This window comes from Chlorocebus sabaeus, chromosome 4 (assembly GCF_047675955.1).
Source record: "Chlorocebus sabaeus isolate Y175 chromosome 4, mChlSab1.0.hap1, whole genome shotgun sequence".
Lineage (NCBI taxonomy): Eukaryota > Metazoa > Chordata > Mammalia > Primates > Cercopithecidae > Chlorocebus > Chlorocebus sabaeus.
Genome location: NC_132907.1, coordinates 38,087,599 through 38,101,685, shown reverse-complemented (window position 1 = coordinate 38,101,685; position 14,087 = coordinate 38,087,599). Strand labels below are relative to the sequence as shown.

General features: G+C 41.4%; 1 protein-coding gene across 7 annotated transcripts in view; it reads left to right on the top strand.

Moving 5' to 3' along the window:
- GPBP1 (GC-rich promoter binding protein 1) overlaps positions 1 to 14,087 on the top strand; it is an 87,956-nt gene that overhangs the window by 48,758 nt on the left and 25,111 nt on the right. For 4 of the 7 annotated variants that reach the window (XM_007973080.3, XM_007973107.3, XM_007973087.3 and 1 more), the window contains 4 exons: positions 7,059 to 7,182; positions 7,314 to 7,537; positions 11,683 to 11,749; positions 12,826 to 12,885. In XM_007973080.3, coding sequence (XP_007971271.1) covers positions 7,059 to 7,182; positions 7,314 to 7,537; positions 11,683 to 11,749; positions 12,826 to 12,885 — 475 coding nt within the window. The remainder of the gene's footprint in view (positions 1 to 7,058; positions 7,183 to 7,313; positions 7,538 to 11,682; positions 11,750 to 12,825; positions 12,886 to 14,087) is intronic. The other 3 variants (XM_007973133.3, XM_007973117.3, XM_073014757.1) reach the window with 1 other exon arrangement.

Sequence of the window (14,087 nt, the reverse complement as noted above, 5' to 3'; positions counted from 1 at the left end):
GACCATTTGCTTGAGTGAACTGCTCACCTAGTCTCCCCCTACAGAATCCATTGAGGACCAAGGTAGGGGACACAGTGGATCACTACAAATTACATAAAAATGCCCCATCTCATTAACATCTTACCCCACCAGGTGAAAAGTCTAGGTTCAAGTAGGAGATTTTCTTTTTTTCTTAAGTGAGGTCCCAGCTCTTGTACTTTAAAGACTGACATATAGCCAGCACGGTAAAATATGAGTAAGAAATACAGTAGTACTAAAAAGGAAGATAGAAAACTGGTATTATTTGGCCGGGAGCAGTGGCTTACACCTGTAATCCCAGCACTTTAGGAGGCTGAGGCAGGTGGATCACGAGGTCAGGAGATCAAGACCATCCTGGCTAACACGGTGAAACCCCGTCTCTACTAAAAAATACAAAAAATTAGCCAGGCGTGGTGGTGGGCGCCTGTACTCCCAGCTACTCAGGAGGCTGAGGTAGGAGAATGGCATGAAGCCGGGAGGCAGAGCTTGCAGTGAGCAGAGATGACTCCACTACACTCCAGCCTGGGAGACAGCAAGACTCCGTCTCAAAAAAAAAAAAAAAAAAAAAAAAAGGGAAAGAAAACTGATGTCTGTGAACAATTAATTGTCCATATTTAAAAAAAAAAAAAAACCAACAGATTCTACAAAGTAAGAATTAAGATTGCTAGACACAATACTAACCAATTTCATGGCTGTGGAGGAGAGCAAACATACCCCAACACTTGAGGAACATGTTACCCCAGGAGGTGCAGAAAGGTGAACAATTAATGCCCTCTCTGTACGCTGAACCAGCATCACTACCTGAGTCAAACAGTAGCTGGAGGAGATGACACTGACACACTGCTAGATTTGCCACCTCTGTCCACATACTTTGAACTTGGAAAAATTCATGTGGATGTGGGCAGTCAACTATCCTGCTATTCCTGATGCCATCAATGGCAGCTCCTGAATCTGCATTTGAACACTCAGATCCATACAACCTTGTTTCATTATGATCGATAACAATTCATATGCTTATCCAGATACCTGAATAGTAGTGACATGTGTAGCAACTGAGGCTCCAGTTACTTTGAGACATCGTTCATGTTTCTGAACTAAGCTATTAACAGTAATCCAAATCAAGTTTAACAGCAGATCTTGGAGTGACCTGTGTCACTTGGGGTGGCTGGTTTTTATGTGAGAGAGAATGAGATACAGGAGGTCTCTATTGACAATGAGGGGTAACTTTTGGCCCATTTGTTGTCCCTGTAATTGTTAGAGTGACACCAACAGTCAGGTCAGTTTAAATTCCTGTTAATGAACGGTAATGAATAATCATGGCCATAGACCATATCCTGGCAAAATTATTTTTTGGTGGTCCCCAACATTCACCAGCGTTCCTCCTTCCAGGGTTTATTCAGTTGGCTGGGTCCTGACCTCACTTGAGATGTCGATAATAGACTTAATGAAATGCTGTATAAGACCAGTTAAATTAATTTGCTTCTAGTCTCTGTCAGGAAGATTAATATGAGTTACTGACAGTGGAATAATGATGGGAAAATTCAAATTCAGCCAAGAATGTATAGGGCTGATGTGTAGATCGTTGAGAGAGGCAATTCATCCTGGGCTCTGAGCGTTTTTGCTTTTTTTTTTTTGAGATTGAGTCTTGCTCTGTCAGGCCAGAGTGCAGTGGCACGATCTCAGGTCACTGCAGCCTCTGCCTCCGGGTTCAGGCAATTCTCATGCTTCAGCCTCCCAAATCACTGGGATTACAGGTGTGCGCCACCACGCCTGGCTAATATTTTTTTTTTGAGACAGAGTTTTGCTCTGTCGCCCACGCTAGAGTGCGGTGGCGCAATCTCTGCTCACTGCAAGTTCTGCCTCCTGGGTTCACGCCATTGTCCTGCCTCAACCTCCCAAGTAGCTGGGACTACAGGCGCCCACCACTGCACCCGCCTAATTTTTTGTATTTTTAGTAGAGACAGGGTTTCACCATGTCAGCTAGGATGGTCTCGATCTCCTGACCTCATGATCCTCCCGCCTCGGCCTCCCAAAATCCCAAAGTGCTGGGCTTACAGGCGTGAGCCACCGCGCCCGGCCTGTATTCTTCTGAAATTATTCTTTAACTTTTGGAGATGGAGTCTCGTTCTGTTGCCCAGACTGGAGTGCAGTGGTGCGATCTTGGCTCACCACAACCTCCACCTCCCAGGTTTAAGCAGTTCTACCTCAGCCTCCCGAGTAGCTGGGATTACAGGCACCCGCCACCACACCCTGCTAATTTTTGTACTTTTAGTGAATTTAGTGTATTTAGTGAGCCATTTCACCATTTTGGCCAGGCTGGTCTCGAACTCCTGACGTCAGGTGATCTGCCCACCTCACCCTCCCAAAGTACTGGGATTACAGGCGTGAACTGCCACGCCTGGACTAATTTTTGTATTTTTTGTAGAGTCGGAGTTTCACTGTATTGACTAGGCTGGTTTCGAGCTCCTAACCTCAAGTGATCCACCTGCCTCAACCTCCCAAAGTGCTGGGATTATGGCCATGAGCCACTGCACCCAGCCCCCTGCACCTTCTTGCTTGTATGCAAGATCTTGACTACACTTTGCATGGGCCATTTCTTGGTTGGTTGTAGTAAGCAACATTGAGGGACAAAGACCAAGCTCTTTATAAATGTGGTTGATTTGCCAAACTCAGTGCAAGGGCAGCATCCACCTAGGCCCCCTCCATGTCAAGCCCCAGAGGTCTTAGGGGGCTGTACAGAACCAGTGCTAACATCATGCTTATGCTGCTTGCTGTGCCATGAGTAGTAAAGTCTTTTTGTCTCATTTCTTTTGCCAGCATACATGAAACAGTATCCAGGCTAGCTCATAACTTGCAGAGATGATAAAATCTCAGAGACTTGAAAGACTCTGACATATAGCCAGCACAGTAAAATATGAGTAAGAAATACAGGTAACAGGACTAAAGGGCAAGATAGAAAATTGGTATTATTTGTGAGCAGTAACTGTCCATATAAAAAAAATCCCAACAGATACGCTACAAAGTAAGAATTAAGGTTACTAGAAATAAAGTTGCTAGATAAAAGACTAAAACAAGATAGAATTGTAAGTGCAACAAAGACTTAAGAAGGCTTTAAAAAATATAATTTAAAATAGTAACAAGCACTTGGCCTGTTTATTTCTTTGTATGTTTAAATACTTCATTAAAACCACCAATATAGTCTTTTTAAGAATATCAAAGCTGGTTTGGTGCGGTGGCTCACGTCTGTAATCCCAGCACTTTGAGAACCCAAGGCAGGCAGATCACAAGGTTGGGAGTTCGAGACCAGCCTGGCCAATATGGTGAAAACCTGTCTCTACTGAAAATACAAAAATTAGCCAGGTGTGGTGGCGGATGCCTGTAGTCCCAGCTACTCGGGAGGCTGAGGCAGGAGAATCACTTGAACCTTGGAGACAGAGGTTGCAGTGAGCTGAGATTGCACCATTGCACTCCAGCCTGGGTGACAGAGCGAGACTGTCTCAAAAAAAGCAACTATATCTATATCTGTATCTCAAAGCTGGGCACAGTGGTGAACAGTCTCAGCTACTCAGGAGGCTGAGGCAGGAGCTTCATTTGAGGCCAGGAGTTCGAGTCTGGCCTGGGCAACATAGATCCTGTCTCTAAGGGGGAAAAAGATCCCCCCATTCTTTATTTTACCCAGATTTCAGTGGGGGAAATTTATTTTTTTAAGGAAATTAAAAAAAAAAAACAAGCTGTGGAAAAATATTTGCAGTATAAATGGCATCTGCTCAGTTCTGGGGCATAATATAAAAAAAGTTAAAAATACTAAGGTGCTGGAATAAATCTATTGAAATACATGCAAGACTAAAAAAACCTGTAAAGACTTTAAAGATGACAAATATAAGTACAGATATACATGTGCATTTCTCTCCCTACTGAGATAAATAAGTAAGCATATATGTATGTGTATGTTTTCTAACCCAGTAATAAATAATTGTCTGGGCCAGGTGCAGTGGCTCACGCCTATAATCTCAGCACTTTGGGAGGCCAAGGCAGGTGGATCACTTGAAGTCAGGAATTGAAGACCAGCCTGGCCAATATGGTCAAACCCTGTTTCTACTAAAATTATAAAAATGAACTGGGCATGGTGGTGGGTGCCTGTAATCCCAGCTGCTCGTGAGGCTGAGGCAGGATAATCACTGGAACCCAGGAGGTGAAGGTTGCAGTGAGCCAGGATCGTGCAACTGCACTCCAGCCTGAGCAACAGAACGAGACTCCCATCTCAAAAGAAAAAAGAAAAAAAAAAAGAATTGTCTGTCTTCTCAACCCTTACTGTCATTATATTTTGGCCAATGGGCAAGAAGTGTCAACTTCATTCTAATCTTCCATTTTGATTACAAGAGAACCTGGCTGTGTTTCCATGTGATTTGTGGCTCTTCATGTTTTTGAGAACTGGCTTTTTGCTCATTTTTCCCCCATTGGGTTGTCCTTATTTATATTGATTTACAGAGCTCTATTTCTTTTTCTCTCTTTTTTTTTTTTTTTTTTTTTTTTTTTGAGACACAGTCTCACTCTGTCTCGTCCAGGCTGGAGTACAGTTGTGTGATCTCGGCTCACTGCAACTGCAACCTCTGCCTCCCGAGTTCAAACAATTATCCTGACTCAGTCTCCCAAGTAGCTGGGACTACAGGCGTGTGCCACCACACACGGCTAATTTTGTATTTTTTGTAGAGATGGCGTTTCCCTATATTGGCCAGGCTGGTCTCGAACTCCTGACCTCAGGTGATCTGCCCACCTCGGTACCCCAAAGTGCTGGGATTACAGGTGTGAACCACCATGCCTGGCCTTTTTCACCAAACATTTTTTGATAATTTTCATGCATTTTCTTTTTGGATTACTGAGACCACCTGTTAAAATTCTCTCCCCTCTCCCCTCTCGTCTCTCCCCTCCCCTCTCCTCTCTCCCCTCCCCTCTCCTCTCTCCCCTCTCCTCTCCTCTTTCCCCTCCCCTCTCCTCTCCTCTTTCCCCTCCCCTCTCCTCTCTCCCCTCTCCTCTCTCCCCTCTCCTCTCTCCCCTCTTCTCTCCCCTCTTCTCTCCCCTCCCCTCTCCCCTCCCCTCTCCCCTCCTCTCTCCCCTCCCCTCTCCCCTATCCCCTCCCCTCTCCCCTATCCCCTCCCCTCTCCCCTGTCCCCTGTCCCCTGTCCCCTCTCCCCTCCCCCATCCCCTCTCCCCTCCCCCTCCCCCTCCCCTCCCCCTCCCCCCTCTCCCCTCCCCCCTCTCCCCTCTCCCCTCCCCCCTCCCCCATCCCCTCTCCCCTCCCCCCTCCCCCCTCTCCCCTCTCCCCTCCCCCCTCCCCCCTCGCCCCTCCCCCCTCTCCCCTCTCCCCTCCCCCCTCCCCCCTCCCCCATCCCCTCTCCCCTCCCCCATCCCCTCTCCCCTCCCCCTCCCCTCCCCTCCTCTCCCCTCCTCTCCCCCCTCTCCCCCATCCCCTCCCCCTCCCCCATCCCCTCCCCCCTCCCCCCTCTCCCCTCTCCCCTCCCCCCTCCCCCCTCCCCCCATCCCCTCTCCCCTCCCCCATCCCCTCTCCCCTCCCCCTCCCCTCCCCTCCTCTCCCCTCCTCTCCCCTCCTCTCCTCTCCCCTCCTCTCCCCTCCTCTCCCCTATCCTCTCACCTATCCCCTCCCCTCTCCCCTCCTCTCCCCTCTCCCCTCCCCCCTCCCCCCATCCCCTCTCCCCTCCCCCCCCCCTCCCCTCCTCTCCCCTCCTCTCCCCTCCTCTCCCCTCCTCTCCCCTATCCCCTCCCCTCTCCCCTATCCCCTCCCCTCTCCCCTATCCCCTCCCCTCTCCCCTCTCCCCTCCTCTCTCCCCTCTTCTCTCCCCTCCTCTCTCCCCTCCTCTCTCCCCTCCTCTCTCCCCTCCTCTCTCCCCTCCTCTCTCCCCTCCTCTCTCCCCTCTTCTCTCCCCTCTTCTCTCCCCTCCTCTCTCCCCTCCTCTCTCCCCTCCTCTCTCCCCTCCTCTCTCCCCTCCCCTTCCCCCTCTCCCCTCCTCTCTCCCCTCCCCTTCCCCCTCCCCCCTCCTCTCTCCCCTCCCCTCCCCCCTCCTCTCTCCTCTCTCCTTTCCTCTCTCCCCTCTCCCCTCTGTCCTCTCTCTTCTCTCTTTTCTCTTCTCTTCATTTGCAATGGCGTGATCTCGGTTCACCGCAGCCTTCACCTCCTGGGTTCAAGCGATTCTCTTACCTCAGCCTCCCGAGTAGCTGGGATTACAAGCATGCGCCACCATGCCCGGCTAATTTTTTTGTATTTTTAGTAGAGACGGGGGTTTCTCCATGTTGGTCAGTCTGGTCTCGAACTCCCAACCTCAGATGATCCACTTGCCTCAGCCTCTGAAAGTGCTGGAGATTACAGGTGTGAGCCACCACGCCTGGCCCAAAATTAAATTCTTTAAAAAAACTGTTGGAAGTTTTGATTGTGGTTTTATCCAATTAGTAGATTAATATGTTTGGGCCTAGTGACTTTTATACATTGTTAGAACTTTTCTGTGTTTCTAATTTTTTGGAATAGTTATTGTACATTCTTTTATTTTGATCTTTTAAAAAAGCACTTGGTTTGGGGAAGAGGAATATGGAAATAAATTTAAGGGACTTAAAACTGAAGATTCATTTGACAGTTTTTCTCTGATGTAGAAGGAAACTTTGAGCTGTAGTGAAAATGTTTATATCAGGTAATGTATGATACAGACAACGTTTCACTATACAAGAAGCATATCATATTTTAACTTGTTTTCCATACAATAGCACTTTACCTTTTATATTTTTTGGAAAAAAAGATGTTGAACTCTAAGAATGTATGCTTGTTTCCATTAGATAGAAGAAAATGGACCATTGGTGAATCCATTATACATAGAGTTACCCAATTATCAAATACCTTGAAAAACCTTGAAAATAACTGCAATATGTGTTTCTTAACCATTTAAAATTATTGGGAATAAGTTGGAGTATTACTAGTTTTTAAGTTATATTTAGGTTTCATAAATATTTGCCTGTATTTTTATAATTTGTTTCAGTCGTCATTGAATTTTGAGAAGCATTCTGAAAACTTTGCATGGACAGAGAATCGTTATGATGTGAATCGTCGACGACACAACTCTTCAGATGGCTTTGATTCTGCTATTGGACGTCCTAATGGAGGTAAAATTTGCTAAGGAATGATGTTATAGCTAATTTTCTTTATGATTTTTAAAGAATGTTTTGATGTGATTCGATTTTTAAGCCTAACTCTCTTCTTTTAATTTATATTACTTTACTATTATCAAATAAAGGTAACTTTGGAAGGAAAGAAAAAAATGGATGGCGTACACATGGAAGAAATGGTACAGAAAACATAAATCATCGAGGTGGATACCATGGTGGAAGTTCCCGTTCTCGTAGCAGTATTTTCCATTCTGGAAAAAGCCAAGGACTACATGAAAACAACATACCTGACAATGAAACCGGGAGGAAAGAGGACAAGAGAGAACGTAAACAGTTTGAAGCTGAGGATTTTGTAAGTTTTTTATAACTTTTATACAAATGAAGCTTCTATAAGTGCTACTTTAAGTGATTCTCCTGCCTCAGCCTTCCCAGTAGCTGGGATTACAGGCACCCACCACCAGGCCCGGCTAATTTTTATATTTTTGTAGAGACTGGGTTTCACCACGTTGGCCAGGCTGGTTTGAACTCTTGACCTCAGGTAATCCGCCTGCCTCAGCCTCTCAAAGTGCTGGGATTACAGGTGTGAGCCACTGCGCCCGGCCAAAAGACTGTATTTCTTAAATTACAGAAAAACTGACCTAGTGTACAGTCACATTTATCTAGTTCTTGTGATTCATTCTTGATAATTTAAAAGCTAGGTAGAAAATTTGTACTTTACTTTTTTATATATTCATTGTCAATTCTTATTCAGTATGTATGAGTCACTGAGTCAGCTGGTGTTCTTGGCACACACAATATGTACTGGATTGAGATAGGCAAAGCCCTTACTCTTACCAAGTTTGTGTTCTCTAAGCAAGTAATATTTTGTAGTGAATTTAGATAGGAAGTGACATTTAATTTGGGGCATACTTGATAAGGAGCGAACTTTTGTTAAGACTGAAGGAAGAGAGGGAGAGCTCATGCCAAGATGCGATCATCCTTGGTTTGTCTTATTTTTTTCATGTTCATGTGTATCAGGGTGGGGGTTGGTGGTGGTATTGAGACAGGGCCTCACTCTTTTGCCTAGACTGGAGTGCAGTTGCCCAATCATATCTCACTGCATCTTCAAACTTCTGGGCTCAGGCAGTCCTGTTTTGTCTCAGCCTCTTGAGTAGCTAGCTCTAGGTCTACAGTTGCACACCACCACACCCAGCTTACTATGTTGGCCTGGTTGGTCTTGAACTTCTGGCCTCAAGTAATCCTCCGACCTCAGCCTCCCGAAGGGCTGGGATTATAGGTGTAAAAAGTAAAGTAGAGGTTCTTCAAAGAGACTTTCTTCCTTGTCTAATTAAGAATAATTAGTAACTTCTCTTAGAAGCAGAATTTATTCAAACACTTGTGCTAACATTCTTAATTTATCTGCTAGCCGTAATAAATCAATGTACTTTATGTTCTTAGCTCCTACAATTTAGCCTAAATATTTGCCTTGGCATGCTTATACTAGTCCAAGCAGGTGTTAAGTCATAGCCTGTTCTTCCTTATTTGGAGGTGTTTTTACCTTTCTCAGCATTCCACAAGTTACTTCCTCCTTCCTTTGTTCTCCTCTGCCTTTGCCTCTTTTAAAAAGTTTAAAAAGTTTTAAAAAGTTTTAAGTTGCTAGCCAGTCAGGACAAATGCAGAATATGAAGTCCTGTTTCAGCCAGTAGAAACTGGACACAGCAGTAAAGCAGATGTGTCAAGTTATAAATGACTCTGTCTCCTTTGTTCGGTGTACTCTCGTGGCAAAACTGCTGGCGAGTGTACCCTTTCTGCAGAAAGTAAAAATTTCCTTGCTGAGGAAATTAAATTTATGTTCAAGTGCTATTTCTTTATGGCACCAAAGAACAAGCATTTCTAACATAGGCATGAGTCATCATACCCAGCCAATCTTGTTATGTTTAAGGAATAAAAGTTAGGCTAGTATGGGTAAAGAGTAGTTAGTATTAGACAAGGTTAGAGAGAGAGGAAAGGATTTAAATCAAATGGAATTTTTGCAGGTCAAGTACAGAATTTTGGTTTAATTACAAGGTTAATGAGAAGCTTGTTTAGAGTGGAGTCATGTGATGCGATGTTAGTTTTTACACTTCTTAGGTCTTGAACGGATTATAGCAAAAGAGAATAGTTCAGGAGAAAATGATGGCTTGAACTGGGTAGTTGAGATAAATGAAAATAGTTTTTGGATATGATATGGAAGTATTTTGAATGGAAGGTTTCAGTAAGAGGAAAACTTTGATAGATTGAATTTAGGGCAGGGAGTGGTGAGGGAAATAGAAAAATAAAAGATTACTCTTAGGTCCTGTTACCAAGTAACTTTGTAATTACTCTGTATTCTCATGTTGGTGATCTGTTTTTTCCACTTAATAATCGTAACATTGAAATTTTACAGTATAGTTGACCCTTGAATAACATAGAGGTTAGTAGTACTGATCCCCCCTTGATGTCAAATTTGCTTATAACTTTTGACTCCCCCAAAAACTTAACTACTAGTAGCCTACTGCTGACCAAACTCTTGATGATAATATAAACAGTTAACACATATTTTGTATATGTATTGTATACTGTATTCTTACAATAAGCTAGAGAAAAACTGCTACTAAAGTCATAAGGAAGAGGAAATATATTTACTATTGATTAAGTGGAAGTGGGTCATCATAAAGGTCTTGATTCTTGTCTTCATGTTGAGTTGGCTGAAGAGGAAGAGAAGGGGTTGGTCTTGCTGTCTCAGGTGGCACAGATGGAAGAAAATCTAGATATAAGTGGATTTGCATAGTTGAAACCTGTGTTGTTCAAGGATCAACTGTATAAACAAACTCTGGGAATGATAATAGTACTCTCATATCCCACCCCCATTCTCAAGATGTGGTTGTCATTGACTATGATAATCCTAGATTTGGCAGAGTATTATTTCTAATAGTATACTTTAAAGATGCTATGCACATGTAACCACCACCAGAATCTTAATTCTGCTTAGTTTGTATCTCTGAAGGAATCATGGTGATATGCATGCATATTTGCTTTACAGTAATCTCAGTACAATGTTAGTAATCATTTTTTAGGTGATTAAAATATTTATATTAAAATTCATTTTATTTAATATATATTAAGTACCTTCTTTAAATGAGGCAGTTTGTGTGCTAGCAATATGAAAAATACCTGAAAGAACACTGGAAATTTAGGATTTTAGAGGATAAATGCATCTACCAACATTAGCTTTAGAGTACTCATTCAATGCTTATCTCACTTTTGTTTTTAATAATCCTGAATATCACTTGTTGAAATATAGATTTGAACTTGGCTTTGATAGTGAGTGTGTTAACTAGTGATGACAACTTTAAGAACTGGAGGCTGGGTTCAGTGGCTTATGCCTGTTTTCCCAGCACTTTGGGAGGCTGAAGTGGGAGGTTCAAGTGAGGCCACGAATTTTGAGACCAACCTGGGCAACATAGCAAGACCCATTATTTACAGAGTTTTTATTAAAAAGTTAAAATTATTATTAGTCCAGATGTGATATCTCACTCCTGTAATCCCAGCACTTTGGGAGGCTGAGGCAGGTGGATCACTTGAGGCCAAGAGTTCGAGATCAGCCTGGCCAACATGGTGAAACTCCATCTCTACTAAAAATACAAAAATTAACTGGTCATGGTGCTGCTCACCTGGAATCCCAGCTACTTGGGAGACTGAGACAGGAGAATCACTTGAACCCTGGAGACGGAGGTTCCAGTGAGCTGAGATCGTACCACTTCACTCCAGCCTGGGTGATAAAGCAAGACTGTATCTCAAAAAACAAAACAACAACAACAAAAAAGATGAAATTATTTTTTAAAAAATTGGTCTGATTTTCCTCTTCTCTGATCTCAACCTTATGCTAAGGAGGGATTATTTCTTAGATTGATGCAAAGACATTCTCTTGAGTTTTTCTTTATTTGTTTTGTTTTGTTTTGTTTTAAATGAAAGCAAGTTTATTAAGAAAGTAAAGGAATAAGAGAATGACTACTCCATAGGCAGAGTAGCCTGGTTTTTAATCCTGATTTTTTTCTTAGTTATGGATAATGAAACTTAAACACACTCTTGTTTTCTCTGACCAGCAATTAGTATAGATAGTAACTATTTTAATGGCTAGCAGAGTAAGCTGAGAGTAAGGTTTATGAGTAATTCATCTTTAATACAAGCTCAATGTCCTTTATCTGAAATGCTTGGGACCAGAAGTGTTTTGGATTTTGGATTTTTTCAGATTTTACATTTAGTAGTTCAGCATCCTTTTTCTGAAAATCCAAAATCCAAGTGCTTCAATGAGTAGACAGAGCGTTACACTGGCACTCAAAAAGTTTCAGATTTTATAGCTTTTCAGATTAGGGTTATTCAACCTGTAGCTAAGAGTCGGTCATATTTGATTCATCAGTTACAACATGTATGATTCTGAGATTGCTTTCAAAGGATTTATTTTTAAAATGTGAAATGTTTATTCCAACTTTCTTCCAGCCATCTTTAAATCCTGAATATGAGAGAGAACCAAACCACAATAAATCTTTAGCTGCAGGTGTGTGGGGTAAGTAATTTTTTATCTATATTTGAGGGGCACAAAAATGTTGATATTTATAGGTTTCACTTTTTGTGTTTTTTAAAATAGAGAACAGGCTAGAATAAAACTTTCTTTTTAAAATATTTGTATTTGATGTACTTAGCTACAAAAAAGGTAACATTCATCTTTAAAAAGGAGTTTTGGAATAGAAGAGTTTGATTTGAAGTAGTTGATTTGCACATGCTAGTATCATTAAACATACTCAACTTGAATATGACTTAAATGATAATAGTGTAATGAATTGAAACAATTTTGAGAGCAGCTGGATAATGTAAAGAAACAAAAACTGAGTTTAATTTTTTGTTGTTCAAAGTTAACTGTGAAAGTACTTCTGGTCATAGTGTGACATGAAGTTAATATTTTTACCTATGAAAATGGTTATATATATATATACACACACATATATGTGTAGACTGTCACAGATAATTGTATAAATTTGCTTGTGGAGCTAGTCTATATTTGAAATTACTTGTCTCTGATTTCTGATTTTCAAAGCTTAATGAGGGTTCTTCTAGTAATAACCCAGCCCCCTTTTTTTTTTTAAAAGATTGCTGACAGTTCAATTTGATAGCATATTACAGAAGATTAAACTGAACTCATATAGTACAATTTAGACAGCTTTTTAAAGATTCAAGTGAAGTTTAAAATAATGGAAAATTTTATAATACTAAGATTTGACATCTGAAAAATAAATTTAATTATTTGATACTAAATTCAGAGGTGCTCAATCCATGTTGGAACTTAAACACATGTTCATTTGTATTTTTCTATTGAAAATCAACTCACTAAAACAAAAGGATTGTGGCTTATGACAGCATACTAGTCCTAACAGTAAAGGCATTATTTTAAACTTTGCCACTTCCTGTGCTGTATTGTATGTATGAGGTGAAATTCGGGAATTATTTTGTTTTCTTTTGATCTCCCTCTTTATTTAAGGGCTTTTTGAGGGTGGGGGTGGGGGTGGTCAGACACTTTTGTTAGAACCATGTGAATGGCATTGTTTTTTCTGTATTGCAAATTAGTATTTCTACCACTCTCCCCAGGCCTACACGCCCAGACACACACATACCCAACCAAAAAAATCTCCCAAGCTCCTCTCTTAGGTATGTTTCCTTATTATTCAGTTTTTCTGGGAACAACTGATTGCATAAGAATATAGAACCACCTGGAAGGTGTTAAATAGAATCTCTAAGAAGTTAGGAATAATTTGGATTTGGTTAGAATGAAAGTAAATTTAAAAAGTCAAGAATGCCAGTGAGCGTTTGTCATATAAAACTGTAGATACTATTGGTACTGATCCTGGGTTGATTTAATAATCTTAGAAATGATTTAGAGACAAAGACATATTTGAAAATAATGAGAGTAAAATGTATTAATATAAAGATTTTGGTTCTACTGTTTCAGGGTTGGTCTAAGGATTTTGAGTACTAGTTGAAAAGATGTTCAAAAGGAAGATGTACTCTTTACTGTGTTTAGGTAAACTAAGAAAATGTGTCTGCATAAACAAAAAAAGAAAATGGTTAATTGTGGAATGGTTAATTGTTAAATTCCCACTACTTCCCATAGGAATACAATGAAACTCTCATTGTATCACACTTTACTATTCCTCTCTCACTTTCCCCCCTGGGTTCCCAAGTATTGTTTTCCCTATTGCAACACTTAAAATAGCTATGTTCCTGAGGAAGACAAGAGAATTTTAGGAAAGACTTCAATAGAACTTTTCTAGTGCCACTTCCTTCCAGGTAAGTAAAAATTTACTAACGAAAATATAATATTTATAAAAAGAAAAAGCAATTTGTCCCTGAAACTATAATTTTGTAGATCAAAAACTGGCAGACTTAAACATGATGCCCCAATTTGAGGGATACCTTGCGGGGAAGGTAATTAAGCCATTTGTAATATAACTACATAAATTGAATTCTGCTTAGAACCTAGTTGGCTTTACTGGAAACACCTTCTTGCAGCTTATTTCTGTGACTTCAGTAGTGTTTTTGTCTTAACCAGGATCGTAGCGGTTTGTTACATAAAATTAATGGTTATTAAATAGTCCATCTCCATGCTCTTAATAATTTAAAAGTAAAACAGGAATTCAAGCTGCTTGTGAGAATTTAAAAATAATACAATTATTTGATTTCTTTGGTGAGTGAGGAAGAAAGAGTGGTGTGTGTTCAAGTGTTAGTGTGCAGTTGAGTTGAGTTGCATTAATAATTAGTGGCGACCAGGCACAATGGCTCATTCCTGTAATCCCAGCACTTTGGGAGGCCAGGGCGGGCGTATCACCTGAGGTCGGTAGTTCGAGACCAAC